This window comes from Oncorhynchus mykiss, chromosome 30 (assembly GCF_013265735.2).
Source record: "Oncorhynchus mykiss isolate Arlee chromosome 30, USDA_OmykA_1.1, whole genome shotgun sequence".
NCBI classification, from domain to species: Eukaryota; Metazoa; Chordata; class Actinopteri; order Salmoniformes; family Salmonidae; genus Oncorhynchus; species Oncorhynchus mykiss.
In genome coordinates, this window is record NC_050570.1 from 33,342,572 (window position 1) to 33,358,454 (window position 15,883).

Here is a 15,883-nt window from a genome sequence, read left to right on the forward strand (position 1 = left end):
GAGAGAGGGAAGAACAGGGGTTCCATATGCTTCTTCCGCTAATAATGAAATCTCAGCTAGCTAGCACACTGCTGGGATGGGACGAGCTGGTCCTCCTTTCTCTGTCTTCTTCTATCTGTTCAACTTTCTTCTCCTCTTTTGTCACCCTTCTCTCTTACTGTTTGTTCAGTCTTTGAGTTGCTGGGCTTGTGGTAGTGTAGCTCTCCTTACTTCTTAGACGCTTCAGCTCTGCTTGAACAAAAAAGGGAATCATGTGTTTGACTTGATCATTAAAAAGGACTTAATCATTTAAAAAAGCATTCCAAAATGCTTGGCCTCACCTTAATTCTCCTCACTCTGGCGATCAGAAGGAGCCAGACCTCAACTCGCTCTTACACAACAACCCAGGAAAGTAATAAGCTGAACTCAGCTGAACTAGTAATTCAAAGTAGTAAGTAAGTCCAGGCAAGGCTGACTTAGATGGCAGGAGGGTGGAGGATTTCTTCACAGCAAATGAGAAGAAATCTTTTGAAGTGTCCCAATTTAACATGCCTATTTGACTGCACAGGCCTATAACTCTCTGATGTCCATGCCAGGACACATAGCAACTTTTTATGACTTGGAAGACATTTTGCTGGAATGGATTGTATTCAAATATAAATGAATGTAAACGCTACAAAACAAAATACAATAGGCAGATCTATAGACATTTCAACAGTTGTAAAAGTATATGAGGCGAAACAGCTTATTATATAATAACCCCATCCTCATCTGTCCACACAATGTAGTAGGATAACATAGTTGATACCGGGACGTTAGTTGCAGGATGCAACCTACTGTATTTCCCCCGAGCTAGTACAATATCTACCTCAAGTAACCTGAGAGAGCAGAGTGCACCATCATCAAGCCTGTCCAAATGCATAGAACATCATTATCTCCTGAATTCCCCACATAGCAGATATGTAGATCCTCCTTTAAAAAAAAAAATCCCAGCAGATGTATCTTAAGAGAATGGGTTGTAAAAAAGAAAAAAAATATATTTAAACACTTGTTGAAGATGATCACAGTGACAGGGGTTGAGATCTGGGCCCCTGGAGGAAAAAACTCATTTTCAAAATGTCAGCGTTATTATCTGAATAAAACCGCAGGGCTGAGAGATTGGAGGAGAGAGGGAGAGAGAGAGGGTGGGAGGGAGAGATGGATGGATGGAGGGAGGTGTGAAGTAAAGAGCTTGTATTAGCCAGATGCTGTTCCCCATCCACTGCTTCTATGCTTTAACCCTGTAATTTAATCCTCCTCTCTCTCTCTCTCTCTCTGTTTTCTCCCTCGCTCACTTTCCCCCTGCTTTCTGTGGACGCAGCAAACAAGAAAGGTTAGTACTTCTCTCCTGTTTTACACCCGTACACCACTTTCCCCCCTCTCAACCCTGGCTTGGCTGTCAATCTGCAGCACACGCTTCCTCTCCCTTCCCCCTAAGGCGTCAGCATGCTAAGGCGTCAGCTGGCTGAACGAGTGTGCTTGCATAGTCCCTTAAAAGACCTTCGCTTGAAAAAAAATACGTTTTTACATCAAATTAAGTATTTCTAAAGTGGGAAAAATGTGCATGAAACCGATTCGTCTCTCGTTGACTGACAACAAAAAAACACTTAATTGAAGAACCCCTGCTGTTGACCAATCACCGACGAATGGGAGTAGACTTCGGCTACTGACTTCGGCTTGCCTCGAACTTTTTGCTGTTGTGCCCGAACAACTGATAAAACCCTCGCTGAGACACAAACTAACAAAAAAGTCACAAAAGGTAGTTGAGCTGGCAAGCATGTGGACAGATGCCTTTACTCCTCTATAAGATGTGCTTCTGGGTCAGGCTGCGCCACTCTGTTCTGTTCTGCCTGATGCCTGATGTAGAGAGTCAGAGTGACAGACTGACATGCCCTTTGTTTCTACTACACTGTCAAGATCACACATAGCGAGGTCCAGTATGCGATCGATTCTTTTTCTACTACTCTTTCTACTGACTCGAAAGTAGTCATTCTTTTGGCCTGCTAGCAGCAGGATTGATATACAGTCCTCCGACTCAACAGCTCTAGAGATGTGCTCTGACCAACAACTGTCTGTCATAATTACTCAAAGGAAAATAGGTCATGCTGCAGGGGGCGTAGAGGATAAAAATATGTGTTAACTGACAATTCATCTCATGGTGCAGGAATGAACGCAATTCATTAATTATTGAATGTTGTGATGGGATCGGCTTTGTAGAATCAAAGCATCAACAGCCTCTACTCAACAAACTTGAACTCGAGAACAAATAGTTTGGGGGGGGGGGGCTGCAGTTCGCGAACCATATTGTGCTTATCACCCTCACGGCAGTCGAGCAATGCACTCCTCCAACAGTCGTTCACAATCTAGTCCGGATGTGTGCCACAACTAGACCTTGTTTCAAATGTATAAAGACATCATCTTATATGTATCCCTAGCAATCAACAAATGTAGGCCTACGTTGTTTAAACAACAAGTCTCCGTCACAAATGACAGCTTCAATAAGCACACCACGGTAAACGGCACGTGAACGAGAGGTTTGTCGGATTATGACAGTTTTCAGTTCATCGTTCGGTAGGGGCTCCTGCCCGCCAAATGTGATGGACGAGAGGCTTGTAGAATCAGGACTCTTTCAAGTTTTCAGTTCATCGTTCGCTGCTGTGGGGTCCTGCGTGTTCTGGCCATTACTGACTCAAATGAACAAAATGAGTCTACATAATCGTTCTTTTGACTGAACTTCCCATCACTATCACACATCACACCTTTCTTTGACTGGTGTGTTGTGTTTTTTCACAGGAGACATGTCTGGCTCTTGACTGGTTGTGTGTCTATGTGTGTGCATCTGTGTGTATGTCCACGCATGCAGTGTTTGCGCGTGTGAGCATGCAAATATGTGCATGCGTGTGTGGGCAATGTTTACAGGCAGCTTTGAGAAATGTCTTTGATCTTGTTGATCTGTTGAGCTACATCTCTCTGAGAGTTCATAGTCTGTGGTTTCTCGTTTGCCCGGTTCCCCCCACCAACACCCACACACACCTGCAGCCCTGATGCCTTGCAAGCTAAATGCAAAAAGTGGAGTTCAAAATACATGTTGTTTCCTAGGCAATAGTCAGAATAACAAAGCACGCTTTCCCACACTTCCTTATTTCCTGCCTCCATGCTTTATTACGATCTCCATTACAATCCTCATCTCGCCGTCCATCTCCGGGGCTGTGTCCTAAATGGCATCTTATCTCCTGTATAGTGCAGCTCTATTGACCCGAGCCTTAAGGGCTTTCGTCGAAAGTAGTGCACTGCAGTTACAGTTGACGTCGGAAGTTTACATACACTTAGGCTGGAGTCATTAAAACTCGTTTTTCAACCTCTCCACAAATTTCTTGTTTACAAACTATAGTTTTGGCAAGTCAGTTAGGACATCTACTTTGTGCGTGACACAAGTCATTTTTCCAACAATTGTTTACAGACAGATTATTTCACTTATAATTCACTTTATCACAATTCCAGTGGGTCAGAAGTTTACATACACTAAGTTGACTGTGCCTTTAAACAGCTTGGACAATTCCAGAAAATGATGGCTTTAGATGCTTCTGATAGGCTGAATAATATTATTTGAGTCCATTTGAGGTGTACCTGTGGATGTAATTCAAGGCCTACCTTCAAACTCAGTGCCTCTTTGCTTGGCATCATGGGACAATCAAAATAAATCATCCAAGACCTCAGAAGAAAATTGTAGACCTCCACAAGTCTGGTTCATCCTTAGGAGCAATTTCCAAATGCCTGAAGGTACCACGTTCATCTGTTCAAACAATAGTACGCAAGTATAAACCCCATGGGACCACGCAGCCATCATACCGCTCAGGAAGGAGACGCGTTCTGTCTCCTAGAGATGAATGTACTTTGGTGCAAAAAGTATAAATCAATTGGCGAACAGCAAAGGACCTTGTGAGGATGCTGAAGGAAACAGGTACAAAAGTATCTGGATCCATAGTAAAATGAGTCCTATATCAACATAACTTGAATGGCCACTCAGCAAGGAAGAAGCCACTGCTCCAGACCCGCCATAAAAAAAGCCTGACTACGGTTTGCAACTGCACATGGGGACAAAGATCATACTTTTTGGAGATATGTCCTCTGGTCTGATGAAACAAAAATAGAACTGTTTGGCCATAATTACCATCGTTATGTTTGGAGGAAAAAAGGGGAGGCTTGCAAGCTGAAGAACATCATCCCAACCATGAAACTCGGGGGTGGCAGCATGATGTTGTGGGGGTGCTTTGCTGTAGGAGGGACTGGTCCACTTCACAAAATAGATGGCATCATGAGGGAGGAAAATTATGTGAATACAGTGGGGCAAAAAAGTATTTAGTCAGCCACCAATTGTGCAAGGTCTCCCACTTAAAAAGATGAGAGAGGCCTGTAATTTTCATCATAGGTACACTTCAACTATGACAGACAAAATGAGGGAAGAAAATCCAGAAAATCACATTGTAGGATTTTTTTATGAATTTATTTGCAAATTATGGTGGAAAATAAGTATTTGGTCAATAACAAAAGTTTATCTCAATACTTTGTTATATACCCTTTGTTGGCAATGACAGAGGTCAAACGTTTTCTGTAAGTCTTCACAAGGTTTTCACACACTGTTGCTGGTATTTTGGCCCATTCCTCCATGCAGATCACCTCTAGAGCAGTGATGTTTTGGGGCTGTTGCTGGGCAACACAGACTTTCAACTCCCTCCAAAGATTTTCTAAGGGGTTGAGATCTGGAGACTGGCTAGGCCACTCCAGGACCTTGAAATGCTTCTTACAAAGCCACTCCTTCGTTGCCCGGGCGGTGTTTGTGATCATTGTCATGCTGAAAGACCCAGCCACGTTTCATCTTCAATGCCCTTGCTGATGGAAGGAGGTTTTCACTCAAAATCTCATGATACATGGCCCCATTCATTCTTTCCTTTACACGGACCACTCATCCTGGTCCCTTTGCAGAAAAATAGCCCCAATGCATGATGTTTCCACCCCCATGCTTCACAGTAGGTATGGTGTTCTTTGGATGCAACTCAGAATTCTTTGTCCTCCAAACACAACGAGTTTAGTTTTTACCAAAAAGTTATATTTTGGTTTCATCTGACCATATGACATTCTCCCAATCTTCTTCTGGGTCATCCAAATGCTCTCTAGCAAACTTCAGACGGGCCTGGACATGTACTGGTTTAAGCAGGGGGACACGTCTGGCCCTGCAGGATTTGAGTCCCTGGCGGCGTAGTGTGTTACTGATGGTAGGCTTTGTTACTTTGGTCCCAGCTCTCTGCAGGTCATTCACTAGAATCCCCCGTGTGGTTCTGGGATTTTTGCTCACCATTCTTGTGATAATTTTGACCCCACGGGGTGAGATCTTGCGTGGAGCCCCAGATCGAGGGAGATTATCAGTGGTCTTGTATGTCTTCCATTTCCTAATAATTGCTCCCACAGTTGATTTCTTCAAACCAAGCTGCTTACCTATTGCAGATTCAGTCTTCCCAGCCTGGTGCAGGTCTACAATTTTGTTTCTGGTGTCCTTTGACAGCTCTTTGGTCTTGGCCATAGTGGAGTTTGGAGTGTCACAGTTTGAATTGTGGACAGGTGTCTTTTATACTGATAACAAGTTCAAACAGGTGCCATTAATACAGGTAACGAGTGGAGGATAGAGGAGCTTCTTAAAGAAGAAGTAACAGGTCTGTGAGAGCCAGAATTCTTTCTTGTTTGTAGGTGACCAAATACTTATTTTCCACCATAATTTGCAAATAAATTCATTAAAAATCATACAATGTGATTTTCTGGATTTTTTTTTCTCATTTTGTCTGTCATAGTTGAAGTGTACCTATGATGAAAATTACAGGCCTCTCTCATATTTTTAAGTGGGAGAACTTGCACAATTGGTGGCTGACTAAATACTTTTTTGCCCCACTGTATATTGAAGCAAATGGGTATTGAAGCAAATGGGTCTTCCAATTGGACAATGACCCCAAGCATACTTCCAAAGTTGTGGCAAAATGGCTTAAGGACAACAAAGTCAAGGTATTGGAGTGGCCATCACAAAGCCCTGACCTCAATCCTATAGAAAATGTGTGGGCAGAACTGAAAAAGTGTGTGCGAGCAAGGAGGCCTACAAACCTGACTCAGTTACACCAGCTCTGTCAGGAGGAATGGGCCAAAATTCACCCAACTAATTGTGGGAAGCTTGTGGAAGGCTACCCAAAACATTTGACCCAAGTTAAACAATTTAAAGGCAATGCTACCAAATACTAATTGAGTGTATGTAAACTTCTGACCCACTGGGAATGTGATGAAAGAAATAATAGCTTAAATCATTCTCTCTACTATTATCCTGACATTTCACATTCTTAAAATGAAGTGATGATACTAACTGACCTAAAACAGGGAATTTTTTTATAGGAGTACATGTCAGGAATTGTCAAAAAAATGAGTATGAATGTATTTGGCTAAGGTGTATATAAACTGTAAGTTTAGGGCTAGTAACATGACTGACACCTCTCATAGACAGCTTTGATAGCATGGCATCACTAATAGCTGCCCCTGAGACAGAGTTAGGTGAGCACATCAGCAGCAGCACTCAGCGATGGAGGCTGCTGCACATGACATGTTAGCGTAATGTTAGCGCTACCCAGAGAAACGAATGCAGGCTTTAATGCATTTGCTTGGCAGCAGCTGTAACATGTCAACACTTAAGGCCTCAGTTATCATGCTAGCGCTAGGAGACGTGTGCATTGGGAATGGAGGAGATGTGCTCTCTCTCTGTTTCTCTCTCTCCCCTCTTCCTACTTTCCTTCCTCCTCTCCCTCTCTTTCTTTCTCTCCTCTCGCTACTCCATCCCCCTTTCCTCTTCCCCAAGTCCCTCCCTCTCCCACTCCCCTCTCTCCTTCCCTCCCTCCTTCTCTCTTTCTCTCCACCTCTGTAATTAGCCAGCCTTGCTAGTCTGTCACTGCAACTGATCCGTTAATTGCTCAGCCTGTTTGTTTTCACACATTCATATGGGGGAAATTAGAGGTTTTAATGAGCGTAAACCTAAAACTGTGTCACCACTTCCCCCCCAGCTGTGTAGACAGTAAATTGGGCCCTCCACACATAAACGGCCTCATCTGGGGAACCAACGAACACAGCCCGGCAGACAGTGTTATTTAACAGCAGCATACTCAAATTGCACCCTATTCCCTATATAACGCATTACTTTTGACCAGAGCTGAGGGCTGTGGCTATGGTCAAAATTTGGGAATTATATAGCAGGGATGGTGCAGTTTTGGACATAAAACAAATGTACTTATTTATGTGTACTGTATTTATATTATGCATTCTGTATGTTGACTTTGTGTCTTGTCTGTCTTGGACATGGTCTATTACTGGAAGCACCTATTCATTAAGTCAATTTCCGGGTATGTGTAAATGCGATTCTGGGATTCTGATCTGACTCTGAAGAGTAGATGTGTGCCTCTGCTTCAGGAAGTTACAAATCTCAACATGACTTTTAACTACCTGCAAATTGAGCATCGTCTCGGTATCTGGTATCTTCCACATGATTGCAGAAATAAACAGATGTCAGTCTTTGGGTTGGGTTCTGATGGGTAATCTGTGTAAGGGGTTGACCATCCCAAGCCAGCAGGCCCCTGCTGTATGGTTACATTCCAATGTCTAAAGGCCTTTTAGCATGCCACTTAGAATACATGCCAAATACATTACATTCTAAATAGTAGTGTGAATTTTGGAACAGAGAATATACTGTGTTTACAGCTCCTCTCATGGCCTATCCTCCCTGCCTCTCTCCCCAGGAAACGAGCATCTCCCTCTGCCAAGGATGAGCACTCTGTTGGGGTGAAGGACTCTCTGCTGGCCCACTCCTCTGACCCTGTGGAGATGAGACGACTTAACTATCAGACACAAGGTATAGACGCACACAAACACAAACTCACCCACCCAGACACACTAGCAGACCAGACTGATCACTAGACACACACTGAAAATTTGGCCGTTTGAAAAGATCCTAAGAACGTCGATAGGCCGTTCTCTGCACTCACCCCCAAAAAAACACTGGGAGCAAACCCATGATTCTCGGTGTCGGAGCACGCTGCTCAGACCACTGCGCTATCGCAGTTCACAATGTTCTAGCAAGCCGCGAGAACACTGTGAATACTGATGATACCTGATGGTAATAGTGTGTTGTTTTTCATTCTTTTTGTTTTGAGCCTCCCTTAAACCATAGTCCTAACCTTAACCACTCGGGAATGAACACATGCAGTTAACCCCTTGAGTTGTTTCCGTTTCACCCCTGTAACCACACGGAATTAACCCTGTGACCATGCAGAATGAACGGGTCAAAAATAGACCTTCATCCATAGTACGTTGAATTTCGAAGGGAAACTTCGAGATCTTGTAGAGCAGACAAAACAACCCACACAGACGCACTTAAGTTTAGCAACCATGGCCAAACTTTCCACTTTGCCTACACTCAAATCTCTAACAAGGTTACTTATAAAACCTGGCCTCGAGCCACCTCCACTGGTCACACTCTTATGCTTTGATAAATTCTGGTAAATGTGTAGATTTTTGTAACTACTTTGATAGGAGAAGCAGTGTAATGCAGCTTTGGAAGATGGACAGGACAGCTTTGGACAGCTTTGGAAGATGTAATAGGAAAACCATCTGAGTTCTCAGTGTATATGCAGCTAAATTAGATTCAGCTAAATTAGAATAATATCAGATGCTGGTTATCTCAAAATAAAGATTGTCGACATTCAATTATGCCGACTATCATCGGTGGAATGTACCTGCTTTACTGCACACCACATTCTCCAGTGTAAAAATAAAATAAAATAAACACTGAGTGTTAAATCAACACTGAAAGTATTGAGTTTGTGGACCCATATAGACATCGGGAACCGTGTTATATTAACACTGCTTAGTTTAAACCCTTATTCAAATATTTCCCAGAGTGCCTGATCTTTCAAATAAAAAAACACCCATGACTATATTTGTTAGTGACTGAGATATATGCTTGATGCATTCATCCATTTTCAGCCCTCCTGACATCACCAAGTGATAAAAAAAATTGTATTTGTAACACAATACCTTACACATTTCATACGGCCTTATTTTAAGGGTCTGGTATTACACTAATAGAGTGACCTGAAACTCATATACATCTCTTTGAACCAAAACCACACCCATCATTATTATATTTCCCAGCATGCTCTATTGCAGGTTGGGTTTTGGAATTGTTTGTTTCAGTATCTATGTTTGTGCACGTGCATTGATGCATTGGGGGGTCCCGAGTGGCGCAGCGGTCTAAGACACTGCATCTCAGTGCTAGAGGCGTCACTACAGAGCCTGGTTCGATACAAGGCTGTATCACAACCGGTCGTGACTGGGAGTCCCATAGGGCGGCGCACAATTGGCCCAGCATTGTCCGGGTTAGGATTTGGCCGGGGTAGGCCATCATTGTAAATAAGATTTTGTTCTTTACTGATTTGCCTAGAAAAATAAAGGTTACATTTTTGGGTGGGCGTTAGTTACATTTCTTGGGGGGCGCTAGTTACATTTTTTGCACCCGTTACTGAAAAGTTTGGTCCAGTTTAAATGTCTTAGGTAGTCTCCGCACAATGTTCCTAATCCTGGGAAGTCATTCCGAATGGAGATTAATACAACCGCCAACTGTTGGATATCCTAACTCTGGCTGGATTCCATAGGAATTACTCATCACTTTGCAAACTGGCATAATGTGACCTTGCAGGTAGAATTGAAAAATGATGATACATTTCCCAGGTTTTCCAGAAATCCTGGTTGGAAGTTTCCTGGAAATGGAAGAGGGAAATCTGAAATAATTCAACCAGTCAATTTTGATAACCCTAATTCCTTCCTGGCCTGAGGTATGAACTGGGGTACAATTAATGCACTTAAAAAGGTACAAAGGATGACCTTACAGAGTACCACTACAGTTACACGTGTTTGTACCCCTTTAGGCACAAATCTAAACCTTTTGTTGTGTGTAATACAATGGCCTGAAACTTGTGGTTTACAGGCCACATAGGGCCTGCAAGTCACATTATGGTGACTTACACATCACCTTTGTATGTTCTATTGGAATCCAGCCAGTGTAGTAATATAACTTTTGGAACCTGTTTTCAGAATGGGTTGGGAAGACTACACTATGAGACTACCTAAAGCAGGACTTTCCAACCCAGTTCCTGGAAAGCTACCATCCTATAGGTTTTCACACCAACCCTAATCTAGCATACCTGACTCTAATAATTAGCTGGTTGATAAACTAAACCAGGTTAGTTACAACTGGGGTTGGTGCAAAAACATACAGGAGGGTAGCTCTCCAGGAACGAAGTGGGCGAGACCTGAGCTAAAGCATCTAAACTAGAACAGCCATTTCAGTAACAGGTGCAATAATTCTCAGTAACATATTGGATCAGTTTAGAAAATATTTGTCATTTTTATTTGAGTGGCATTATATTAAATAATTAATCCATGTACATGCACAAACAGATAATGAAACAAACCATTTTTTTTAAATCAAACCGCAATAGAGCATACTGGGAAACATGTTAATGACTGTCATGGTTTTGGTTCATAGCGATGTGTATGAGTTCCAGGCTCCTGTATTTGGGTAAAACTCGGCACTCAAAGTAAAGCCTTATAAAATGTGTATGGCGTTGTGCTAAAGTGGCACTCCAGTCTCCTTTTCACATGATTTAACATCTGATTTACTTAACAAAAGGCACATCTCAATAGGTGGTACAGTTAAGTCATGACATAGCACAGCACAAATGGGGGGGGGGTTTCTTTTTTGTTCACTATTGCTCTCTATTGTTCCTCACGCAAGGGGGGAGGCGGATGACATCACAATACCATCAAACCAATTTATTGAATTCCCTACTCCTTGAAGTTTTCAGTTGTGTCATAACACCACTATTTTGCTTAAAACATAATTTGTGTACCCTTTAGTGTGAGGACATGACTGTATTTTACACTTGGGATATTTCTTTTCAACAGGAGAAGTTCAAAAATCACTGGAGGATGTCTTTAAAAAAAAAATTGTAATAACATATTCAATTAGGATCTCACTTGGTGAAGTCCATGGAACCAAAAATGGATAAATGCAGCAATGATGTCTCTGTCACAAACAAATACAGTCATGGGTGGTAACTACAATTTACTCGAAAGCTAAGGTATTCTCGGAAATACATTAAGCAGTGTGTTCATTTCACACTTTCTCAGTGTTATTTGTTTTTGTTTTTAAAACCGGAGAATTTTCTGTGTGGATGTCATCATCTTGTCTTTGTTATTGTAAGTTAACAAGGCCTAATGTATAGGATCATATCAATCTTGTAGTATTTGTAGTACTTGGGTTGAGGTGAAGTTGGTATACTCTATGCAAAGAGAGATACTGTAGTTGCGGATGGAAGGTACTATCTGTCGATCAACAACTCAAAGCGCTGGTTTTAGTCTGAAAGTTGAGATGTCCTCTCCCTCTAAACTTCCATTTATGACCTTAAGAAGCCTAAATGGTCTCTTATCATACCGTAAAACTTCAATTAAAAGCTGTCTCAAATAGCCGCCTGTCCTTTTTAATACCCAGGCGGGCAAATAAACGTATGTTTTAAATAAATAACTGGCAAGCAGGGTCCTGGTCAAATGTCATGCACTATATAGGGAATAGGGTGCCATTTGGGACACAGGCTGTGTCTCTTCTAATGGGCTGCAATGACCCAGCTTGCTAATTAACTACCGTTGGACGCAGCGTTGAACTCGAATATAAGCCCACAGAATCACTCGCCCTTTCTTTCTGTGCTTCCTCCTCTCCTCTCTCTCTCTCTAGCACTTTCTTCCTGTGCTTCCTCCTCTCCTCTCTCTCTCTCTAGCACTTTCTTCCTGTGCGCTCTCTCGCCCTCTTTCTCGCTTTCTCACTCTGTCTCCTGCTGTCACTCTTTCTTACTCTATGCCGTCTCTCTCTCTCTCTATTTCTCTCTAACCCTTCATCTCATCTCTCTCCCCTCCACGCTGGGGTATTTTGAAGCTAGATCCTTCACAGGGATCCTCTTTAGTATTTGTTCTAGTAATGTGCTATTAGATGGGCAGCTTGTGGGTCTCTAACAGTGGGGGACCTGTCTGATGTTGTTTACACAATTAGAGGCAGGTATGTTGTTGACTAGGTTGCCTCTTACCTTGTGTGTCCTTCATGAGCAACAATGAAGAACAGCGCTAGACATCAGGCGTGTCCTAATAGCTCAGTTCTTCACTATCGATGCCTCTGTTGCATACTAAAGCACTATATGATACTTTAATATAGGGTAGTAGTACATACAGTATAGTCTGTCTTATGTCTAAGACAGTTATGTGTCATGGTACCTTTTTACTGTCATGGTAGCCCGGACCCAATACCATGAGGTGAAATCAAACAATTCAGTTTGGATCCAGGCTATTGTCATGGATGGAGACCGCCTGGAATTGCATCATTCCTCTCAGTTTCAGCCTAACAAACTGACTCTCTTCAGTTCTGAAAACCTTGGTGCTCTTTCTCTATCCCCCTTTATCTCTCTCCTAATCCTTCTTTACCCTCTTCTCCCCTCCTTTTCCTCTCTTCCCCCTTTAACATGAATGATCCCTCTGGTTTTGGCTGTTGAGTATGACACACCGACCTCCCCCATCTTCTCCCCACAGGTTCCAGTGCCCTCAGTTGTCCGAACACTCCAAGTTAGTTTTCATTCCTCCTGTGTTTTCTACCTATTTGAGCATATCCTCTTTCCTTCTCTCTCTCTCTCTCTCTCTCTCTGATCTCTCTGTGATCTCTCTCTCTCTCTCGCTCTCTCTCGCTCTCTCTCTGATCTCTCTCTCGCTCTCTCTCTGATCTCTCTCTCTCTCTCTCTCTCTGATCTCTGAGTCACTCTGCATCAGTTCTCTCAGTAGCACAATCACAGCTCAGACTGTGCTTCAGGGGGAGTTGGAATATGCAAAAAAAACACATTTCCAATTCACACATGTACAAGTGTGGATTATATGTATGTGTAAATTGGAAATGTGATTTTTTTTCTTGCATATCTCAACTCCCCCTGAGGCACAGTCTGAGCTGTAATAGGACAAATATAACTACCCATCAATTACTTATTAGTGTTAGAACTGATCCTGATCTGTACATACAGTAGTTAGTACATGTAGTCAGTGACTGTTGCACCAAAACCGACAGCAAGTGTTGTGATGGTGCTACTTTGGGAGCTGAGTTGGAACACCCCCCCCCCCCCTCCTCCAAGAACACCCACCTCCACCCTCTCTATTCATCCTCCACTGCTGATTTCTGTATGTCACCCACTAAGGCCATCTCATCTCGGCTCCATGCTAGCTGCACCTTCTCTGTGAACATCTGATTTGTAGCTCAGTCGGCTGGATCCTCCCACCCCCTTCCACTGCACTCCCACCCCCCTCATCCCCACTAGCTGTGTCACTTCCTTTCGACAGGCTGGCCTCAGAACTGCTACCTGTCACCGCTGGCTGAGAACTATCCACAGTGTTTGATTGGATGGCTGTTTGTGGGAGGTCAGGGGTTATAGAAGAGAGTCAGGGTTTAGAGGTCAGAGCTTAGGGTCTTTAATAATAAGCCAATAAGATAAGAACACAGTAATATGCATAGAGCCTCTATTGACAATGATATAATTCATTTATTATTTGAATCAATATTATATGTTTGAGACATTTGTGAATGTGTTTGTTGTTTAGTGGTGTCTGTGTCTCGGTCTGTCCTGTAATTTTGGAGGATACTCCATTTGCTATTGCTTTGAGGACAAGCAGAGATGAAAGATTGTTCCTGCATCAATCCCTGAGCTCTTTTACCGCTGAAAAAGATGATATACTGTACCTGTATGTGTTCTGTTTATAAGTCCCGCACTTTGAGGTTACAATTTCAGCATCATTTGTTTCAGGATCAATAGCTATATATCACCTGGTAGCAAATGTACAGTGCCTTGCGAAAGTATTCGGCCCCCTTGAACTTTGCGACCTTTTGCCCCATTTCAGGCTTCAAACATAAAGATATAAAACTGTATTTTTTTGTGAAGAATCAACAACAAGTGGGACACAATCATGAAGTGGAACAACATTTATTGGATATTTCAAACTTTTTTAATAAATCAAAAACTGAAAAATTGGGCATCATGAAGAACAAGGAACACACCAGGCAGGTCCGAGATACTGTTGTGAAGAAGTTTAAAGCCGGATTTGGATACAAAAAGATTTCCCAAGCTTTAAACATCCCAAGGAGCACTGTGCAAGCGATAATATTGAAATGGAAGGAGTATCAGACCACTGCAAATCTACCAAGACCTGGCCGTCCCTCTAAACTTTCAGCTCATACAAGGAGAAGACTGATCAGAGATGCAGCCAAAAGGCCCATGATCACTCTGGATGAACTGCAGAGATCTACAGCTGAGGTGGGAGACTCTGTCCATAGGACAACAATCAGTCGTATATTGCACAAATCTGGCCTTTATGGAAGAGTGGCAAGAAGAAAGACATTTCTTAAAGATATCCATAAAAAGTGTTGTTTAAAGTTTGCCACAAGCCACCTGGGAGACACACCAAACATGTGGAAGAAGGTGCTCTGGTCAGATGAAACCAAAATTGAACTTTTTGGCAACAATGCAAAACGTTATGTTTGGCGTAAAAGCAACACAGCTGAACACACCATCCCCACTGTCAAACATGGTGGTGGCAGCATCATGGTTTGGGCCTGCTTTTCTTCAGCAGGGACAGGGAATATGGTTAAAATTGATGGGAAGATGGATGGAGCCAAATACAGGACCATTCTGGAAGAAAACCTGATGGAGTCTGCAAAAGACCTGAGACTGGGACGGAGATTTGTCTTCCAACAAAACAATGATCCAAAACATAAAGCAAAATCTACAATGGAATGGTTCAATAATAAACATATCCAGGTGTTAGAATGGCCAAGTCAAAGTCCAGACCTGAATCCAATCGAGAATCTGTGGAAAGAACTGAAAACTGCTGTTCACAAATGCTCTCCATCCAACCTCACTGAGCTCGAGCTGTTTTGCAAGGAGGAATGGGAAAAAAATTCAGTCTCTCGATGTGCAAAACTGATAGAGACATACCCCAAGCGACTTACAGCTGTAATCGCAGCAAAAGGTGGCGCTACAAAGTATTAACTTAAGGGGGCTGAATAATTTTGCACGCCCAATTTTTCAGTTTTTGATTTGTTAAAAAAGTTTGAAATATACAATAAATGTCGTTCCACTTCATGATTGTGTCCCACTTGTTGTTGATTCTTCACAAAAAAATACAGTTTTATATCTTTATGTGTGAAGCCTGAAATGTGGCAAAAGGTCGCAAAGTTCAAGGGGGCCGAATACTTTTGCAAGGCACTGTATATGGTATATTTTCTAAAGTATTGTTTTGCTTTGTGACAATATCATTACTAATGTATTAAGATGTTGGTCTTATGTAGCTATAGCAAGGGATAGTTTGCAATTACCATTTCATGGAAAATTGGAAAGTGACCTGTTGTTAAAGCATGATGCTCTGAACATCCCCTCTCTCTCTCTCTCTCTCTCTCGCTCTCTCTCTCTCTCTCTCTCTCTCTCTCTCTCTCTCTCTCTCTCTCTCTCTCTCTCTCTCTCTCTCTCTCTCTCTCTCTCTCTCTCTCCACACACTTCTTTCCATATCACCTCTCTCAATGAGCTCTGTGCTTTGTCATCACACTTGCATCAGTTCACTGGTTGCATATCTCACATTCAGTGTGTGTATGTCTGTTGTGTGCATGCATGTGTGCAGGTTAGCTTTTTCGTCATGAATGCTGTTCTGGAGG

The 15,883-nt window shown here is 42.5% G+C and overlaps 1 protein-coding gene across 9 annotated transcripts in view; it reads left to right on the plus strand.

Moving 5' to 3' along the window:
- LOC110521733 (receptor-type tyrosine-protein phosphatase F) overlaps window positions 1–15,883 on the plus strand; it is a 338,288-nt gene that overhangs the window by 302,432 nt on the left and 19,973 nt on the right. For 3 of the 9 annotated variants that reach the window (XM_036968461.1, XM_036968463.1, XM_036968466.1), the window contains 3 exons: window positions 1,340–1,351; window positions 7,836–7,948; window positions 12,730–12,762. In XM_036968461.1, the coding sequence (XP_036824356.1) occupies window positions 1,340–1,351; window positions 7,836–7,948; window positions 12,730–12,762 (158 nt within the window). The remainder of the gene's footprint in view (window positions 1–1,339; window positions 1,352–7,835; window positions 7,949–12,729; window positions 12,763–15,883) is intronic. The other 6 variants (XM_036968465.1, XM_036968467.1, XM_036968468.1 and 3 more) reach the window with 3 other exon arrangements.